At 40.5% G+C, this 20930-nt stretch overlaps 1 protein-coding gene across 11 annotated transcripts in view; it reads left to right on the top strand.

Annotated features, from left to right (window-relative positions):
* The window catches only part of SEH1L (SEH1 like nucleoporin), a 96867-nt gene that overhangs the window by 68656 nt on the left and 7281 nt on the right, over positions 1 to 20930 (top strand). For 7 of the 11 annotated variants that reach the window (XR_009492660.1, XM_059880767.1, XM_059880771.1 and 4 more), the window contains 14 exons: positions 576 to 836; positions 1068 to 1183; positions 2714 to 2823; positions 5570 to 5720; positions 8021 to 8196; positions 8721 to 8844; positions 10202 to 10307; positions 10712 to 10916; positions 11880 to 11959; positions 12791 to 12886; positions 17866 to 17985; positions 18371 to 18492; positions 19913 to 20042; positions 20485 to 20543. Coding sequence is in view for 10 of the 11 variants with exons in the window: in XM_059880767.1 (XP_059736750.1) it covers positions 576 to 836; positions 1068 to 1183; positions 2714 to 2823; positions 5570 to 5720; positions 8021 to 8196; positions 8721 to 8844; positions 10202 to 10307; positions 10712 to 10916; positions 11880 to 11959; positions 12791 to 12886; positions 17866 to 17985; positions 18371 to 18492; positions 19913 to 20042; positions 20485 to 20543 (1856 nt within the window). In the remaining variant the exon portion in view is untranslated. Of the gene's footprint in view, positions 1 to 575; positions 837 to 1067; positions 1184 to 2713; positions 2824 to 5569; positions 5721 to 8020; positions 8197 to 8720; positions 8845 to 10201; positions 10308 to 10711; positions 10917 to 11879; positions 11960 to 12790; positions 12887 to 13463; positions 16653 to 17865; positions 17986 to 18370; positions 18493 to 19912; positions 20043 to 20484; positions 20544 to 20930 lie in introns of those variants that run through there. The other 4 variants (XM_059880768.1, XM_059880769.1, XM_059880774.1 and 1 more) reach the window with 4 other exon arrangements.

A 20930-nucleotide genomic window follows, 5' to 3' on the forward strand; every position in this document is an offset into this window, starting at 1 on the left:
ATTCTGCTGGACCAAAAGTTAATAAGAGTATATGCTCATAGATTTTTCTCCCCCCAAAACTTTTCATGTTGGAAATTTAAAATTACTGGAAATGTGAAAGAATTACTTGGCAAACATTCACATACACTTTCCCTTAGATTCTGCACTTAACATTGTGCTTTATTTCTTCTATCACATATTTAACCATCTTATCAATTTATCTTTTTTATGCATTTCAAGATAAATTTAAATATCAGTGTCTTTCATGCTGAACACTTCTTAAGCAAGCATATCAATACTAATCTTATTTTTCCTTTGTCATCTAAGCTTGGTTTCTGTAACAGTGAGAAATAATTATTCTTGGGATATGGGAAGGTAAATAATTTTGCACCTCTTTGGTTTGTTTTTCTCTTAAAGCAGAGTCTTTACTATAGATAAGGGCTTGATTGGCAGTGAGGTAACTATTAGCCAAAGTACACAAAGATGAATAATTTTAATTTCAGTAAATCCGTCTCATTGTCTTCTCTGACTATAATTTGATCTTCTGTTTTCTGCTTACATAAAAATAATTCTAGATGTTTGTATTCTGTTTTTAGATACCTTTGTCTGGATATGGAGGCACAAGTAACCTCATTTTGGAAGATGTTAAAAAATTATCTGACAGTTACATGGTAACAGTGAATGACTTAGTGCCTGGCCAGGAAAGTAGAATTGTTATTTCTGTCCGTAACACTGGCTCTCGAGCAGCTTTTGTTAAAGCTGTAGGTTTTAAGGATTCTCAGAAAAAAGTTTTGCTGGATCCTAAAGTATTAAGGATTTTTCCAGACAAATTTGTGCTGAAGGAAAGAACACAGGAAGTAAGTATGAAAGTATCTGCACTAAAAATACGAGCTCATTTTTAGGTTAAAGTAAAAATTATATATTTTATAGCTAAAGCTAACACCTTTTTGAAAGGAATATAGGATCTTATCTGATCTTGGAGGTGCTGTTTATGTGCATCAGTGTCTGCAGCCACTGTTTGTGTTCCTGTGACATTTATTCAGAGTGAAATATTTAATATTCACTCCTGATTTTTTTCTTGGCATCAGGATGTTACTATAATATATAATCCATCAGACAGAGAAAGCAGTTGTAAAACCACCACAGAACTGTCAACTATATACTTTTTTGGTGGAGATGAAATTTCACGTCAGCAGTATCGAAGGTGGGTTACTTACCTTACACCATGACGGGGAGCATTCATGGAAGTATTGAAGGCTTAACACTGGTTGGGATTTGTAATTTATGGAAGATGTTTTACTACTTATTAGTGAACTGGCAGATGAACAGTTTTGGTAAAATTTGTGTGACCGATAAGCTACCTGTAGGAGAGATACAGGTAGAAATAGCTCGTCTCCAGGTTTCCTTGCACTGAGTGTCCTTTTCTAAACATATATAGTGGCTTCTGCTCCTTTGTTCAGATAGGACCTTGGACTTCATCCTTGGACCATCTTGGTAATGATGGCAGATCAGTTTCTGAAAAGATTTAAAAACTACTGGAAGAAAGTATATTGTGTAAACACACCTGACGTGGAACATTTCTGAGAGTGTTGAGAATTATTTGAATGGATCAAGCTGTATTTTAGACATTGTAGGGTGTTTAATTACTTAAAACTTGTGCTTCTAAAAAAATTTAGTACACCAATTTAAATGTAGTTTTATATGCTGGCATGTTGTCAAATTTATATTTAGGTCTAAGTATGATTTAGACTTACTTATGAGTTGAAATCAGAGTTCTTATGTCACAAAATCTTTTTCCTTGCCTAAAGCTGAGTATGCGTTGAGTGGATGGAGGTCATGCCAATTCATGGTTCACGGGAAGTTACTGCCTCCCGGGAGGGTGGTGTGTGTGTGGGCCAGTCTCGCTTTCTTCCAGTGCGTTGTGTTGTGCTGTGTTTTCTGCTGATACACAGTTCAGGAAACTGTACTGTCAGTCTGTGGAGGACTATTAGAATGTTTAAACAAGCATTTAGTATTGAGTTAGTACGTAATAATAACACAGACCACATGTGAAGGGTTCAACTTGGAATGTGGTTTTGTCTCTCAGTTGAGTATTTTAGATATAGAAACTGACATTTGGAGAAATTAGATCACAGTTTTTTTGTTTTTTTCCCTTTCTCTCTATTGAAGTATAGAAATCAGTGTACTGCTCTATAAATCCTTTTTGCCATTAATTTATGGTAATGAGATTTCTTTTGTTTGTGAACTCAGTTTTGTAGAGAAATTCATTTTTCAGTTCTGTCACCTCAAAAGTCTCTAGAACAAGTCAGACAGACTGACAGAATTACATGGCAATTTAAATGTTTTCTTTTGATGCATTATTTGTATCATATTCTTGGTGTGTTTTTTCCTGAGACAAATTTCTAACTGACCAAATTATCACAAATATTATAAATGCATGACTTGAAAAGAATCTAATTTTTCTTCTTTCTGCTCTTCTGTCAGAGAGTTGTTGTTTTAATGTGTTTACCTGAAAATGATGATGTATATATGCCACCATGTATAGCTTTTAAGGGAATGTCCAAAACAAGTTTTCAGTTTAAAATTACGTATATTGTGAACTAAGGCATAATATCTATTTTTCTAATGCACCATGATGTCAGTGGGATTTGCCAGTCATTGCCAGATGCATGAATAAAATCTAATGAAGGTTTTTTGTCTGTAAAACGCCTTTGAATAAAATCTCTACTGACAGAGCTGTGCTGCACATGCCGGAGGTGAGAGAGCGGGTCCTGCCCAGTCTGAGTGTGCTGCACAGCATCGACTTTGCAGAAGCATTTCAGGACGAGCTGCTTGTAACTGAAGGTGGGAATTTTCGTGTATTTTATTTTATTTTAAATTTATTTTCTTATTTGGCTATGTTGGGTCTTAGTTGCAGTGTGTATGATCTTTTGTTGCAGTGTACGGGTTCTCTAGTTATGGCTCCAGGGCATGCGGGCTTAGTTGCTCTACAGCATGTGGAATCTTCATTTCCTAACCAGGGATCGAACCTGCATCCCCTGCATTGCAAGGTGGATTCTTAACCATCAGACCATCGGGGGAGTCCCTCAATATATTTTAGATCTTCTGGGTCCAGTGATATGATATAAGGAAGAAGTGTGTTGGTTTAGGTGTGATGTCAGGCTGAATTAGTCACAGCTCTGCTGTATGACTTCGGACAGATTACATCACTGAAATTCAGTTTCCTTAGCTATAAAATGAGAGGAATAATATTTGTATTGTCTGCACAGAGTTCTTGTGAACTCTTGTGAGTTCAGATAAGAGAGCTTTGCCTTGTAAATGTTAGATATTAATAAGTTATTGCACTTAGTGTTTGGGTGGACTTGTGGGCAGAGAATGGTCATGATTAAACTCAAGTTATTACTGCTTAAGGTTTCATGATTTCACACTTATGCTCATTTTGAGATTTCTCTGCTCTTGTGCTGGGTGTGCAGTTTTTGGAGGATGTGATTGTGGTTGAGTGACTCTAATCTAGATATTTAGACCTGTTTGAGCTGAACAGTTCAAGTGTTTAGTGGTATTTATTACTCATACAAAATATAAGAAAGGAGACATGTAAATTATGTAAAAATACATGTACAGATTTTCATCACAGTGTTCATTATAGGAAGAAGTTAGAAGTAACCTAAATGTCCAAGAATAGAGGATTGTTTAATCTTGCAAAAGAATATTTTTAAGCCATTCAGACAATATGATTCTATATTAAGTGACATGAAAAGCTCCTCATTTATTAAGAAAAACGTTATTTTAAAATTTTGCATGTAAGATCTCCATATGGTAAAAATAATATTTTATTTATAGTTAAGTGGGTAAAATTGCAGGAGTATACACACCAAAATACTAAGAATGGTTATAATCTGGTGGTAGAATTTCAGGCAGTATTGTCTTTTCCCCCAACTTCTATTTTCTAGTTTTTTAATGATAACACTTTATCATACTCTTTCTGAAGTGGGAAATGATAAGGAAAAAGGATATTTATTCCTGTGTAGAGGTGACAGAGAGTAGTGTATGACCTTTCGGGCAGATTGGGAGTCTAGATCATCTGCTTCAAGGGTGGGTTAGTTACAAAGAGTGGAAAGATTGAAAACAGCTGGAAAGAGTCTCAGATTTGGAGCTGAACCTCACTTCATAGCCCCACCTCTGCCAAGTCGGCTCCTCCAAGCTTCACCTTGCGTGTCCCTCCTCAGAGGAAGGAAGAAGCCATGTGGCAGGGCTAATCTGACTGTGCCCTGGACGCCATGGTGTAGCAGTAGTGAGTCCCGATGAGAACAGGGTCACGTGTACAGCTCTCGGCTCAGCCACAGGACTGATTGGGTGGACTTGGTGGGTGGGGAGTACAGGGCATGGTTACAGGGGTGGAACATGCATGCAGCCTGGCCTCTGGGGTCTAAAAGACCAAGGAGGACAGGTGGAGAAGTGCGGCAGGAAAGTTCTAACAGACCCTTTGTAGGGCTCAGGGGCCTGAAGAAGGGTGCCCTGCTGAGAGAGCAGAGAGGGGTTGTGAGGAAGAGAGGATGTGCACCATGGTGCCTGGGGAGGTGTGTTCTGGCAGAGGGAGCTGGTGTGCAAGCATTTGGAAGGGGATGTGTTAAAGGTCATGCTGACAAGCCCAGCCAAGCGCTCAGGTAACCTGCTGAGCCCCCCTGCATTGGGGCTGAGTGGGGGCTTCAGGTGGGTGGGTTCTCAGGCACCAGGCTGTACCCCAGGGTGTACTGGCCTCCTGGAGGTGCTGTGCGCGCTGCCCAGGTGGAGGGGGAAGGCAGCCCAATTGGTTTTGTGTTAATTGGTATAGTGGATCCCCATGAGAATGTTGCAGTTGAACTTTTTACATGATTATTTTGAAAAACATTTGTTTGAGCATATTACTGTGACAAGCATTCATAGTGGTCTTTTGCAAAATGTGTAATGATTGTGGCAGATAATTTCACAATTAAGCTTTTATAGTCAAGATATCTTAATATAAATCTCAATTTATACTTCTGTGTTCTTTCTGAAGTTTCATTTTAAAAATATATAATTCTTAATATTTAATTTCTATGTAAAATTCAGGCATGTTCTCTGAAAATTTCTCATTATGTGTGCATTCATTCAGGTGGGTTTATCTCTAGATAAACTGTCTGATCAGTCTAAATACATGCAGTTACGCTGACACCGCCTGGTTTCTGGATTTGCTGAGGTTAAGTGTCTGTGAGGTGGTCTCTCAGATCCATACTTCAGATGCTGCATTCTGGAGTTGAGGTGATGCTGCCTCTGAGCACTGCAGAAACCTAGCAGGGTAATTTATGTCAGGGGTCAGGACGCTTGTTGTTATGTTACAGTTGGGGAAGACTGCAGTTCAGGGTGGGAAAGGAAGTGACCACAGTTCACCGCTAAGCACTGGTGCCGCTGTCACTCAAGTCCAGGGCAGAACCTGGGCTGCAAGTCATTGATGCTGATCTGTAGGGTCAAAATCGGAATGTCACCTGACCCCAACTAAGAAAGTACAAGAATATATGTAAATGGTGTGATTGTGTGAAGATTCATGTATTTCACACATTATTTTCTGTTTCAGTGTATGACCTTCCCCAGCAGCCCAATGATGTCCAGCTCTTTTATGGAAACATGCGTAAAATCATACTTTCAGTAATTGGAGAATTTAGAGATTCCATTTCCAGCAGAGAATTTCTTCCACCTTCTGCCAAACCTAGCTTGGAATTCAAAAGGTAAAACTAACAAAACATCTTTCGCCAGATTTCAAGATTATTTAATTCATAGTAGAGCTGATCCTTTCCCTTATACTTTGTGCTTTTTGTCTTGAAATGTTTATTTCAGCTTTATTTTTAAATTGAAATAATTCCAAACTTACAGAAAAGTTTAAAAATAGTATAGAGAACTTCCATATGCTGTCTGTACAGAAATTCCTGGTTGATGACATTTTATTATTTTCCTTTATGTATAAGTGGCTTTCTCTGAACAAGGTATTTAGGAGTGAGTAGCAGGCATGATGACCAGTCAGCCCTGAATTTGCTGCAAATTAACCCCCTCATAGCCATGGCAGACCTGTCAAGGTTAGGATACTGACGTGATCCAGGACCACCATCTGGTCCGTGGATTCCCCATGTACCTGCCAGTTCCCCAGTGGTGCCCTGTGTAGCTAAGGCAAACAACAGAAAGGACACTGCCTCTTTCCACTTCCTCTTTGGTCCAGAATCTGAGATTACATGTGTGTTTGGTTATCTTGTCCCTTTATTCCCTTTCAATAAAGAGAGTTCTTTGGTCTTCTTTTCACGCCTGAGAAAACACAGGGTTGTTTAGCAAGTAAGATCTACAGAGTCAAAGGCGTTATCCAGAGTGAATCTTTGGTGCTGACTTGGGATGAAACAAGGAGAACCTGGGACTGCCCACGGTCCCCTTGGCAGTATCAGCTCTCCCCTCTAGCTTAGGTTTAACACCACATCCATAAGTTCTGGATTGATATGTGACACAGGAGGGAACTATTTTGATCATGAAAAGTATCTCATACTTTGATAATTATGTAACCTGTGTGAAGCTTTTCAAACAGCTGTGCCACATAAATTAGTAAGTTTCATATTTCTTTACCACGGACAATGGGAGACAGACCAGGTGCTGCCTGTGTCAGGCCTATTGTAGGTAAGGACCTGAGTCCATTTGCTATGGGATCTGGCGTTTGCAAGATGACAGGTGATTTGACCAAGCCATCTTTCTTTATTTCTCCTGGGCTTTCCTGGTAAAAGGGGAAAAGTAGGCTATTGGCCAGGGACCTTGCTTTTCTTACAGAGTGCAGGCCAATTACTTAATGAAATAGTCTTTAATTTCAGTGTCAACTTCAGGACACGCAGAGTGATGCTATTTGTTTCTCAGCGTAGTGTCTCTGGTGCTGAGCAGTGCTGGTTGTCCCATTACTGGGAAGATTCTTGCCAAGTTTCTTTACTGTAAGGTTAGTTAATAAATATCTTGAAGGAGTGTTGGAGTAAGTGACTTAAAAAGGGTAGATGATCTTGTACCTTGCCAGACTTAGTGTGCCCAGTGAGGATGGATGGCTTCCTGACCCATGTTATATTCCTATCTCGGCTGCTGACTGGCGATTTTCTGATCTCACCTTTCTTTCTCCATTCTGCAGTTATCTTTGCATTCTGAGGAAGGAGTGTCCTTTTCCCTCTTATTCACGTGCTTCAGGGTGGACTTAGATTCAGGACCAGTCCCCTTGTCACTATTTGGTTCCCTGAGCTGCTCCCTGGTCCTGTTGCTGTGCCCATAGCACCTGTGGGCACCTCCTTATCCACAGACTCATCCTTCACTTCCTCTACAACCTGGAAACCTGCGTTGTGCCTGGATGCGGGCAGCAATGTGCTCATAGTTGTTAGTATTATTAGCATTGTGAAGCCAGTTATCATTATTCACTTAAAGATACACGAAGAGTTTTGTTGTTTTTCTTAAATTCTTAATATTGGGCATTTTTGTAGTAAATCTTATAAGATACTTCAGATTGCATGCAGAAGTTAAAGCAGGGAAGAAATTGTTGTGTATTCTAATTAAAGATTAGTAATATTTAACCTGGCTTCCCTGGTGACTCAGTGGTAAAGAATTTGCCTGCCAATTCAGGAGACACCAGAGATGGGGGTTTGATCCCTAGGTCTGGAAGATTCTCTGGAGAAGGAAAGAGCAGCCCACTCCAGTATTCTTGCCTGGGAAGTCCAACTGACAGAGGAGCCTGGTGGGCTACAGTTACAGTCCATGGCATTGCAAAAAGTTGGACATGACAGAGTGACTAAGCACTTACACACACGCAATATTTAACCTATACTGTACTTTATGTTTTATACATTACTTTAAGAATACCCAATGGTAAGGATTTTTATTTGCTGAAAAATATACAGTATATAATGCACTTGTAGTTTTATCTGTTTTCAGATTTATGGGTAATTAATACAAAAATATGACACAATCTGCTTTTTATCGTTTTTAATCTCCTCTCTCTCTCTCTCTCTCTCTCTCTGTCTAGTGAATCTGGCAGTTGTGGGGCACATGGTGGTAACATTTCTTTGGATGTTTTGCCAGTGAAGGGTCCTCAGGGTTCTCCCCTTCTTTCACAAGCTGTTCCCCCACCTCAGGATAACTCGGCCTCAGAGGAAGTGTGGGCTGTCCACCCTGAGCACCTGGTCTTGGTTGCTCCTTCATGTGAGTGTGTCCCCAACGCCAGGACAAAAATCTGTCTGGGGCCCTGGCTGTCCCTGCTCTGTGCACACAGCTCTTGTAGGGAAGACCAGAATATTGTCCTAACATGAGGCCACGGACCCCAGGCCAAGCTCCCATGAACAGACCCTTCCTCCTGCCACCCCCCCCCCCCACCCTGAGAATTCAATTGACACTTGGCCTCTTACCCTTAGCATTGGTACCGTTGGTCCAGAGGAGGAAGAAGTTCTAGTACCTATGTCTGTGCCCAAGATAACACAAGGGTAACAATTTCCAGGTTTCGTTTTTTGTCTTTGCTCAGTATTGATCTTATTCAGTATCTTTGTAGTTCCCAAGATTGAATGAAGATCTTGCTTTACCAGGAATTTGAAATTTCTGTCAGGGGCAGTTGAGAAAGCAAAATAAGTTGGTATTATAGTATATTTATGTAGGATTTGTTTTTGCTCTTTATTAATCTTGGTCTTTATTATTAATGCTAAATGTGAGTAATGTTTTATCTGCTGTCATAGGTGATATGGCAAAAACTGGACGTTTCCAGATTTTAAATAATTCTATTAGGTTGCTGAAATTTGAGCTGTACTGGCCAGCACACTGCCTTACAGTGACTCCACAACATGGGTTTATCGCACCTGAGTAAGTATGACCTTGTCCACTGGATGTTATTCACATGCTTCATAGGCCATTTAAACTTAGTAGGATTTTGCCGTGTGCTGACTCTACAGAGCACCATGCGTGGTTCTGTGGGAACACACTGAGTTCAAGACTTATACCTCTTAGCGGTGGGGCCTGTCCACAGCCAGTTATAGTATCAACCTAAGAGGGTCAAGAGCTGAGTGAGACGGGAGAGAATTCCTAGAGTGGAATCTCCTGACACAGCTATGCCTCCAGAGTTACAGCATGGGATACATCTGTGCCTGGGGTGAGGGTGGTGGTCCCCAAAGCCCAGTGGTCCTGGCTTGTCACCTTGGGCCTGGCACCTTACTCTGCTGGTTTTGTCTAAGGACATTTTACAGACATAGCTTCCTGACTTCTGCTGTGTCTGAGCTATAGTCTAGCTTACTGTTTTCCACAAAGGATTAAACAGAAGTCTTTGGGGGTCGAGTGGTGATGAGCAGCTGCCCTGTCTGTGCAGCATGGTTATTGGTGGGGTAAGCCTCAGCTCTCCACTTCCTGAGAACAGTCCCAACTGGCACAAAACACACACACCTGAAAGTTGCTTTACATTTGGCAATAGCAGCTTTGCATGAGAGCAACTTGGAATCTGTTTTCTTTGCTTTTGCAAAATGATGGCGTATGGACTTAAAGAGAGTTTATTTGACCAAGACTGGGTTGAGGTAAGGTTAGGGACACTCCAGAGAAAGCCTGGAACCAAATCAGTCAGTTAAATACTTACTTGTTAATGGGTGAAAAACTGGAGGTGACAGGGCAGGTTGTCCACAGCAACTTGTGCATGGCCCTTCGTGTCGTGCTATTAGCTTGGCTATATTGGATGTGGGTATAGATCTCTCTTGTAACTGATAGTGTCTCTTAAGTGACAGATCTGGTCACACTCCACATTTCAGTCTTTGTCATCCCATAGCTCTTGAGCACAGTGAGCACAGAAACCTGACCCATGGCGGGAGCAAAGAAGCACTCTTCTCCCCACCCGCATTCCAGTTACTCTCTGTGACAGTGACAGCTCAGAGTATTCATGGTAGTGGTCTTTCTCTAAAAATATTTAGTTTGAATTACTGTATGGACGCATTTCTGTGGTGTGGTCCATTTTCACATGAGCTTTGCCCTCAGGTTCTTGGCTTTACACCACTCAGCTTTTTGTCAGTCACCAAGTTGGGACTGAGGTAAAATCAGATGCACATGGGAGCTCACCGCTGTTCTCTGCTCTTTCTGAACAGTGGGGAAACTCGTGGTGGTCATTGATGGTGCAGTGTTACTTTATTGCTGTTACGGTCTACACTATTCTTGGTTCTCAGTATTCAATTCTTCTTTTAAGGAGTAAGATGCAAATTCTTGTGAGTCCCAATTCCTCCTTATCCACAAAACATTCAATGTTCCCGTGGAGCGGCTTGATCTATATACACTGTGACAATGGACAGAAGGTACTTAAAAAAAAATTTTTTTTTAATCAATATTTTTTTTGCAGTTTAAATGTTATAATCCTGTTGATGGCACTTACATTTCAGAAATCAAATTGAGGTCCTTTCAGCCCAAACAGCTTATGTAACTAGAGCACTTAGTACAGATTTTTCCACCAGTGAGCTGAGTAAGTTTCCTGGTGCAGCAGTGGGGAGTAGGGCCTGGAGGCCACCATTAACTTGAAAGTTCTGCTTTGAAAAAGAGGGGAGTAGGGAAAAAAGATCAAGTCAATAGCTACTTTGGGATCTGAATAGACTTTACTTTCTAAATTCATCAGTGTTTCAGTTGTTTGGCATTACTTTTGTCTACCATGATTAAAAAATAGGAATTAAAAAAAAAACATTAACTTCACTTTGTCTCATTTCAGAAAATTGTGAAGGTTCAAATTCGAGAAGACTTGACCCAAGAAGAACTTTTCACTCATTTGACCTCCGGCCCACTTGGAATCCTTTCCCAAGAAACTGAGCATGTAGTTAATCTGGTAAAACCAGCAGCAAAACCACCTTCCACAAAAGTTGAGCTAAGAAACAAGACAGTTACTTTTCCTCCAACAGAACCTGGTGAGACCTCAGGTATTGTATCACAAGGTTACGTCTTCAAATGTTGATAGGTGGGATCTAACAGCTCCTAGTTAACCGTAGTTCGAGACAGTGTTAACTTCAGGAGAAAATCAGCAGTTCTCGGAAATTGTTTCAGTGACAAATTATTTCAGCTCAATTCAAGGAAGCTAAAACTAGGCCTTCAGTTCAGTTCAGTTCAGTTGCTCAGTCGTGTCCAACTCTTTGCAGCCCCATGAATCGCAGCATACCAGGCCTCCCTGTCCATCACCAACTCCCAGAGTTTACCCAAACTCACGTCCATTGAGTCGGTGATGCCATCCAGCCATCTCATCCTCTGTCATCCCCTTCTCCTCCTGCCCCCAATCCCTCCCAGGCCTTTAGTAACTCTGTCTGTTCCAGGAGGCTTAGACTGTTTGTCAGAGCCATCCTTTCCCAACTCTCACTAGATCTTTGACCAGAGCTGCTGCTAAGTTAGTGGCCAGAGAGGAGAGGAAGGTGATGGAGCCAGGCCTCATCCCTTAGGCTGTGACTGCAGGTTCTGGGCCTGTCCTGCCTGCTCCACCTCCACCCCAACCCGGCCCTCCATCCAGGGCCTGAGAATAGTGAAGTGCTATGTGAAGCTCCTCCGAGCTTCCTCAGGGGCCTGGAATGGTGCTCTGTGCTTCCTCAGTAGCTGATGAAGAACATGCTTTAGACCCTCGGTAACTTTTCCCTTTGGTTAAATACAAGATAGGGCATCTGTCAAATAGGACTTAAAAAATAATGTCGAAATACAAGACAGAGCATCTGAACCTAGGAAGTTAGGTTCACCTAACAGAACGGTTAGAGAATAGTGTCCTTGTTGGACTCAAAGGGATCTGATTGTATTTCTTCTCTGTGGTAAGGTAATCACAGTATTTATCACATATTATCATAAGGATCTGCTTGTTTACTTACCCCTCAAACAGTTTGAGTTGTGAAATGTGTTCCTTATAGGAAATTACCTAGAACTGGAGAATCATGGTGACACGGAAGTGAGGTGGCACCTATCATCTTTAGCTCCACCTTATGTCAAGGTCAGTGATAATTACCTCGAATACTCATTTTAATGTTTATGTAGGATGTTTAAAAATCTGGATTAGGACCATAAATTGAGATTACTGGGTTTTTGTTAATCTGCTTCATTTACTTGATTATTTCTGTCAGTGGAACTAACCTGCCCAGTCTTGTTCACATGGTGGTTTTAAGAGTCAGGCTAGAGAATGTAATGTGAAAATATCTGCTTGCTCTGTTTAGTGCTGTCTCCTGCAGTGCAGTTTTTTATCTGAAATAATTTTATTCTGAAAAATATATACAGATTTTATCACAGACGTTTCTTTCTCCTGGTTCTGAGTGCTGCTGTGTGTTGGAGGCAGGGCTGAACTTTACTTGCCAGGGAGTCTTAGCCTGTGTGCCCACATGTGGTGTCTGCCAGTGGGCACCACCCAAGCTGTGTGTATCGTCACATGTTGTCACATGTGATACGGCCTTTCTGCTCTCTTCTTGGTGTGACCATCAAGGTTCTGAGCCATAATGTTAACATGATGTGTGCAAAAGATAGTGCTGGGCCCTCTGACAGGAAATGAAGTGCTGATATTGCGTGGGGGTGTTGGAACGCACACTCAGCAAGGTTCTTAAGGAAGCAGCAGTCCTCCAACAAGGGAGCAGCCTCCTATAGAGCACTGCGGCTGGGGGTGGGAGGAGGGTCTGTGTCCAGTGAGGCCTGGTGTTAGCGGAGCCTGGATGCTCCCGGTCTCCAGGAAACGGGTTTGTCCTCGATGCCTGTGAAGGCAGTGGTGTCACTGTGGAACCTGATCTGTTGACTTTTTGTTTTTTTAAATTTGATTGTTTAAATGGTGTCTTTGTAGGGAGTTGATGAGAGTGGAGATGTTTTTAGAGCTACCTATGCAGCATTCAGATGTTCTCCTATTTCTGGTGTAGTGGAAGGCCATAGTGTCCAAAAGGTGAGTTCTGACATCTTTTCACAGCTGTCTGGTGGGAACATAGTGTCAACTGGCCAGGAGTGCCTCATTTCCACCCAGAAGAGTTCACTCCACCTGGATGGTGCTGCTCATAGCCAGGCTCCTGCGAAAGTGGCAGCAGCACACTGTGCTCCTGCAGCAGGACGTCTTGCTAGGTAACAACACCATGGTTGGTGTGTGATTGGTGCTCACTCATTCTGGTGTGAGCTTGTCACCTGGCTAGCCTGTGCTGGGAACATACTTCCAGGGGACTGATCGAGACAGTAGTTTTGTCAACCAGCCAGTCAAAAAGCTCTACCAGTGCTGATCTTGCACTCTAAAATAACTTTTTTTAAAGGATTTGTACTATTTTAACATTGTATTTCTATTTCTTTTATTTGGATTATGATATAATATTATGTAAGTTATAGGTGCGTAATATAATGCCTCTTGAGAAATTTGTATGCAGGTCAGGAAGCAACAGTTAGAACTGGACATGGAACAACAGACTGGTTCCAAATAGGAAAGGGAGTATGTCAAGGCTGTATATTGTCACCCTGTTTATTTAACTTACATGCAGAGTACATCATGAGAAATGCTGGGCTGGAAGAAATACAAGCTGGAATCAAGATTGCCGGGAGAAATATCAATAACCTCAGATATGCAGATGACACCACCCTTATGGCAGAAAGTGAAGAGGAACTCAAAAGCCTCTTGATGAAGGTGAAAGTGGAGAGTGAAAAAGTTGGCTTAAAGCTCAACATTCAGAAAACGAAGATCATGGCATCCGGTCCCATCACTTCATGGGAAATAGATGGGGAAACAGTGGAAACAGTGTCAGACTTTATTTTTCTGGGCTCCAAAATCACTGCAGATGGTGACTGCAGCCATGAAATTAAAAGACGCTTACTCCTTGGAAGGAAAGTTATGACCAATCTAGATAGCATATTCAAAAGCAGAGACATTACTTTGCCAACAAAGGTCCGTCTAGTCAAGGCTATGGTTTTTCCTGTGGTCATGTATGGATGTGAGAGTTGGACTGTGAAGAAGGCTGAGCGCCAAAGAATTGATGCTTTTGAACTGTGTTGTTGGAGAAGACTCTTGAGAGTCCCTTGGACTTCAAGGAGATCCAATCAGTCCATTCTGAAGGAGATCAGCCCTGGGATTTCTTTGGAAGGAATGATGCTAAAGCTGAAATTCCAGTACTTTGGCCACCTCATGTGAAGAGTTGACTCATTGGAAAAGACTCTGATGCTGGGAGGGATTGGGGGCAAGAGGAGAAGGGGACGACAGAGGATGAGATGGCTGGATGGCATCACTGACTCGATGGACATGAGTCTGAGTGAACTCCGGGAGTTGGTGATGGACAGGGATGCCTGGCATGCTGCGATTCATGGGGTCGAAAAGAGTCAGACATGACTGAGTGACTGATCTGATCTGATTTTTAAAGATAATAATCCATTTGTAATTTTTATACAGTATTGGCTATATTCCTCATGTTGTATAATACATCCTCTTATCAATACCTTATTTTATGCCTAAATAGTTAGTACCTCTTAATCCTCTACTCCTATATTGCCCCTCCTCCATCCCCACCAGTGACTGCTAGTTTGTTCCATACATCTGTGAGTCTGCTTATTTTTTACTTGTATTTCTTAGAGTCTGTATATATAAGTGATATCATATAGTATTTGTCTTTCTCTCTCTGACTTTTTTCACTGGGCACAGTGCCCCCCAAATCCACCCATGTTGCTGCAAATGGCATGGTTTTATTCTTTTTCCTAATATTATATTGTGTGTGTGTACATGTACACACATACCATACCTTCTTTATACATTCATTTGTTGATGGACACTTAGGTTGCTTTCATATCTGCTACTGCTGCTAAGTCACTTCAGTCGTGTCCGACTCTGTGTGACCCCATAGACAGCAGCCCACTGAACCACCTGGGAAGCCCTGCTGGGTCATATAGTAGTTCAGTTTTGTTTTTTGAGAAACTTCTGCACTGTTTTCCACAGTGGCTGCCCCAACTTACATTCCCACCAACAGTGTACAAGGGTTCCGTTTTCTCCACATTCTTGCCAACATTTGTTATTTGTATTCTTGGTGATGGCCATCCTGACAGTTGTGAGGTGGTAGCTCTTTGTGGTTTTGATTTTCATTTCCCTGGTGGTTTGCAATGTTGTGCATGTTTTCACGTACCTGTTGGCCATTTGCATTTCCTCTTTGGACAAATGTGTATTTAGTTCTTCTCCTCATTTTTTAATTGGCCTGATTTTTTGTCTGTGAGCTATTTATATATGTTGGATATTAACTCCTTACTGGTCATATCATTTGCAAATATTTTCCTCTATTCAGCAGGTTGTCATTTCATTTTGTTGATTGTTTCCTTTGCTGTGTAAAAGCTTAGGAGTTTAGTTAGGTCCCATTTGTTTATTTTTGCTTTTATTTCCTTTACTTTAGGAGACAGATTAAAAAAAAAATACTGCTACAATCAATGTCAGAGAGTCTTCTGCCTGTGTCTAGGAGTTTTATGGTTTCTGGTCTTTAATCCATTTTGAGTTTGTTTTTTATATGATGTTAGAGAATGTCCCAATTGTATTCTTTTCCATGTATTAATAGCTGTCCAGTTTTCCCAGAACGACTTATTGAAGAGACTTTTTTCCTCCATTTTATATTCTTACCTCTCTTGTTGCAGAGTAATTGGTCATAAATGGGGGTTTATTTCTGGTCTCTTTGTCCTGTTCCTGAATGTGAAAGAGGAGAGTGAAAAAGTTGGCTTAAAGCTCAACATTCAGAAAACGAAGATCATGGCATCCTGTCCCATCACTTCATGGCAGATAGATGGGGAAACAGTGGAAACAGTGGCAGACTTTATTTTTTTGGGCTCCAAAATCACTGCAGATGGTGAATGCAGCCATGAAATTAAAAGACGCTTCCTCCTTGGAAGGAAAGTTACTACCAACCTACACAGCATATTAAAAAGCACAGACATTACCTTGCCAACAAAGGTCCATCTCGTCAAGGCTATGGTTTTTCCAGTGGTCATGTATGGATGTGAGAGTTGGACTGTAAAGAAAGCTGAGCGCCGAAGAATTGATGCTTTTGAACTGTGATGTTGGAGAAGACTCTTGAGAGTCCCTTGGACTGCAAGGAGATCCAACCAGTCCATTCTGAAGGAGATCAGCCCTGGGATTTCTTTGGAAGGAATGATGCTAAAGCTGAAACTCCAGTACTTTGGCCACCTGATGTGAAGAGCTGACTCATTTGAAAAGACCCTAATGCTGGGAAAGTTGAGGGCAGGAGGAGAAGGGGACAACAGAGGATGAGATAGTTGGATGGCATCATCGACCCGAAGGACGTGGGTTTGGGTGGACTCTGGGAGTCAGTGATGGACAGGGAGGCCTGGCGTGCTGCGGTTCATGGGGTCGCAAAGAGTCAGACATGACTGAGCAACTGAACTGAACTGTCCTGTTCCATTGATCTATGTATCTGTTTTGGAACCAGTACCATGCTATTTTGATTACTGTAGCTTTGTAGTATAGTGAATTCTACCAAACATTTAAAGAAGAGTTAGCACCTATCCTTATAAAACTGTTCCAAAATATACAGAGGAAGAAACACTTTCTAACTCATGCTATGAGGCCACCATCATTCTGTTACCAAACCAGGCAAAGATAATCACACACAAAAAGCAAAAATTACAGACCAGTATCTCTGAATGTAGGTGTAAAAACTGTCAAAAAAAAAAAAAAAAACACTAGCAAACTGAATCCAACAATACATTGGAAGGATCAAACACCATCATCAAGTGGGATTTTTCCCAGGGATGCAAGGATTTTTCAATGACTGCAAATAATAATTTGTTGATGTGATGTACCACATTAACAAGTTGAAGAATAAAAGCCTTATGATTATCTCAATTGATGCAGAAAAAGCTTTTAACAAAATTCAACATCCATTTATAATTAACTCTTCAGAAAGTGGGCATAAAGGGAACATACCTCAACCTAATAAAGGTCACATATGACAAACTCACAGGTAACATCATACTCAACACTGAAAAGCTGAAAGCATTCTTTCTTAGGTCGGGAACAAGACAAGGATGACCACTCTCTACTTTTATTCAGCATAGTTTTGGAAGTCTTAGTGATGGGAATCAGCGAAGAAAAAGAAAGAAAAGAGATCCAAATTGGAAAAGAAGTAAAACTCACTGTTTCTGTTTGACAGGATATTGGGTTGGCCAAAAAGTTCGTTTGGGTTTCACTGGAATATCTTGCTATACATAAAAAATCCTAAAGACGCCACCAGAAAACCAGAGCTTACTAATGAATTTGGTAAAGTTGTAGAATACCAAATTAACATACAGAAATCTGTTGCATTTCTATACACTGAGAACAAACTATCAGAAAGGAAAACTGAGAAAATAATCCCATTTACCAATGAATCAAAAACAATAAAATACTTAGGAATAAACCTACTTAAGAGGCAAAAGACCTATTCTCTGAAAAGAATGAGATGCTGATGAAAGAAATTGAAGTGGATGCAAACAGAAAGACATACTGTGTTCTTGGATTGAAAGGATCAGTATTGTTAAAACAACTGTACTACCCAAGGCAATCTATAGATGAGGTGCAATCCCTGTCAAAATCTCAATGGCATTTTTCAGAAAACTAGAAAAAAATTTTTAAATTTGTATGGAAACACTTAAAGGCTCCAGATAGCCAAAGCAGTCTTGAGAAAGAAAGATAAGGCTGGAGGAATCTGGCTCCCTGACTTGAAAAATATACTTGGATCTGGTACAGGTACAGTAACAAACCCACTAAAAATGTTCAAATTCTTTTTCCATTAGTGCAAAATTAATCAATACAAAGACAGTTTTCCCCTTTAATTTCTTCATACCACACTTTGAATTGGTAACCTCAGTGCATGTGTGTAAGGTTCAGAGTCTAAATTTCTCTCCTGGATGTGTTGTTTGTAGGTCTCCATCATGTTTTTGCCCAGAGATAGAGGAGACTATGCCCAGTTTTGGGATGTTGAGTGTCACCCTCTTAAAGAGCCTCACCTGAAGCACACCTTAAGATTCCAGCTCTCTGGACATGTGAGTGTTTCCCTGAATTTAAGTAAATTACTGGGTGTGTTTTGGAGATACCAGGTGAAACTGGCCTGAAAAACTGGCCTGAGAAAGCTAAGTATGTTCCTGGTTTTATTATAATCCCATTAATTCTACTGTAGCTGCTTATCATCTTAGTTTTCTTATGTGTCTTTATTTATTGGCTCTGTGAAATCTATGTTTGCCTTAATTAGGTAAGGTTTTTGTGTGTGTGTGAGACACAGAGAGAAACAGTACAAGATAAAGCATTTGTAATTAAAGGAATTTAAAAATCTGAAGTGTCCTTTTTAAGAATTAGGAAGTAGTAAAATTCAGTTAGGTAAATGTCCATGTATTTATTTCTCCTCCTCCACCCTGTGATTTTTTTCTACAGAGTGTCAGAGCAGAAAGTGAGCCTGGAATTTCACGCATTTCTGCAAATAGCCTCATTAAAATAGATAATTTACTTAAGCTTCGAAGACAGGCTGTATCTGAGGCTTCTGCCCTCATACCTGGGTATGTTATTTCTCTCATTCTCATGAGTTTTTCCCAGTACTTTATTGAGGTATAATCTCATTCGACAAAATGCCCAGTGGCTTACCTGTGATTGACATGTGTCACCCCACTGCAGTCAAGGTAGAGACTTGACTCCCAGTTCCTCTCATCTGGGAGTTCTCGCGCGGCTTCTCCAGCCACCCCCACCCTCGCCTGGGGTTTATTCTGTTCTGTATGTTGCCTTAGTTCTGTGGATCTCATGTACACCTGCACTCAGGTTTTGCCTGGCTTCTTTCACTTAGGTGGTGATGTTGGGATCTTTGGTGTTGGTGAGTCCACCTGTGGTGGGTACCTTTGCATGTGGAATTCACATGACCCGTCACAGGGGCACGTCACCATTGTTTCTTTATCCTTTGGCATTTGGTGTCTTCCACCTTGGAGCCCTTGTGAATGAAGATGCAGTGAACATTGTTATATGTGTGTTTTTGTGGACATATTCTTTCATTTCTTTTGGGTAAAAATGTCTTAGAGTAGAATTACTGAGTCATGTGGTAGGAATTTTTTTAACCTTAACCTTAAATCGAAGAATGTTCCCAAAGTAGCCTTTCCATTTTACATTCCCGAAAAGAGTATATGAAAGTAGATTCTTAAAAACTTTATAAAATGTATGTTATATCAGTGGCTTGCAGAGCTTTAATGATAATATGTAAATGTTTAACCTAATGAAAAATTTTTTTTCAGGAATGTGCTTTTTTAATAACTTTTTATTGAAGTATAGTTGATGTATAGCATTGTGTTTATTTCTGCTGTACAGCAAAGCAATGTTACATACATTCTTATCCATATGGTTTACACAGGATATTGAATATAATTCTCTGTGCTATACAGTAGGACCTTGTTGTCTATCCATTCTATATATAAAAGCTTACATGTGCTAACCCCAACCTCCCAGTCCGTCTCTCCCCCAAACCCCTCCCCCTTGGCAACCACAAGTCTCTTCTCTGTGTCTGTGGTTCTGTTTCTTTTTCGTAGGTATGTTCATTTGTGTCATATTTTAGATTTCACGTATAAGTGATATTGTATAGTATTCATCTTTCTCTTTCTAACTTACATGAAAATGTTTCTTATAGTTCTTAGTTAACTCATACTTAGGTTTGACTTAGTTCTGGAGGAAGATGCTTTTAAGAAAAGCATGTTAAGTACCTCTCCAAGAGAGGAGGTTCTGCTGCCTATATCAGCTGCTGCCAGGCATGCCTGGATGCTTCCTGGCACCAGCAATGTTAGTACTGATCAGACAGTCACCTTCACAAAACTACTTTAACTGAAATGTGGGAGAAAACACAAGTTAAAGCCATATACACAAGTTATATAATTTATTATATACAAATAGTTTAAGTTTCTGTAGATTGTAAATAGTTAATTTTCAACCCTGTCTCCATAGCAGGCAACTTGACTTGACCCACCGTGGAGTTTATGCCCCAGAAGACGTGTATCAATTTCTGCCAACGAGAGTTGGGGAGTCAAGGACATTGAAAGTCAATTTGCGAAATAATTCTTTTATTACACACTCAGTAAGTTGGAAATATTGCTGTGGGTTGTGGAAAAATAAATGTATTCTACTATTTGATAAACATTTTCCTAAGAATTAGAAGATTGTTTTATAGATGATATTTAAGGTAAAATAGTTAATTTTTAAAATATCTTAATACTGTGTTTGAAGAGAAACTCATGGGAAGTTTATGATCCTTTGTCTGAAAATTATCCAGTATTTTCATATTTTCATTTTTTAGTTTCTGCTCTTGTTTTCTTCTGTATGATCCTATGAGCATATTTCTGGATAACATTTACTCCAGTCAGAACTATAGTAAATTCATTAAAATTCCCTTCCATGAGCATTTATTGTCTTAACTTCATCTTGTGGGTATACATAAGCAAATGCACGGTGTGTTGACTTAAATATGCACAGATATCTAACTTGTGTAACTTCATAAAGTGTTTCATATTAAATTCCAGCTCAAGTTTTTAAGTCCCAGAGAGCCTTTCTACGTCAAACATTCAAAATATTCTTTGAGGTGAGTTTATCATAAATCAAAGTGTTCTCATCCTGGTGCAGCTCTTTGTGTTCAGGACCCTGAGATTGCTCTTGGGGGCTAGGACTGTGATGTCTCCCTCAGTTACAGCCCCTCATCTTCATCACTAACACCCAGAGCACTAAGTGCATGGTGAAGGGGATGAGGAGCCTGCAGGGGAAACAGTCTGACTGTGGGTTTACGTGGCGAGTATCAACTCAGATTTGCACAGTGTTTGGGCTTAGGGTGTGACTCCTGTTACCCAGTATTTTGACAGCCATATACTTAACTAGAACCTTTGTTGTCTTATGATTAACTTTAGAGTAATTTCTGCATCAGGTGTTACTTTCATCACACTAAGAATCAAGGATTTAAATTTTTACTAATTTG

This window comes from Bos taurus, chromosome 24 (assembly GCF_002263795.3).
Source record: "Bos taurus isolate L1 Dominette 01449 registration number 42190680 breed Hereford chromosome 24, ARS-UCD2.0, whole genome shotgun sequence".
Classification (NCBI taxonomy): domain Eukaryota; kingdom Metazoa; phylum Chordata; class Mammalia; order Artiodactyla; family Bovidae; genus Bos; species Bos taurus.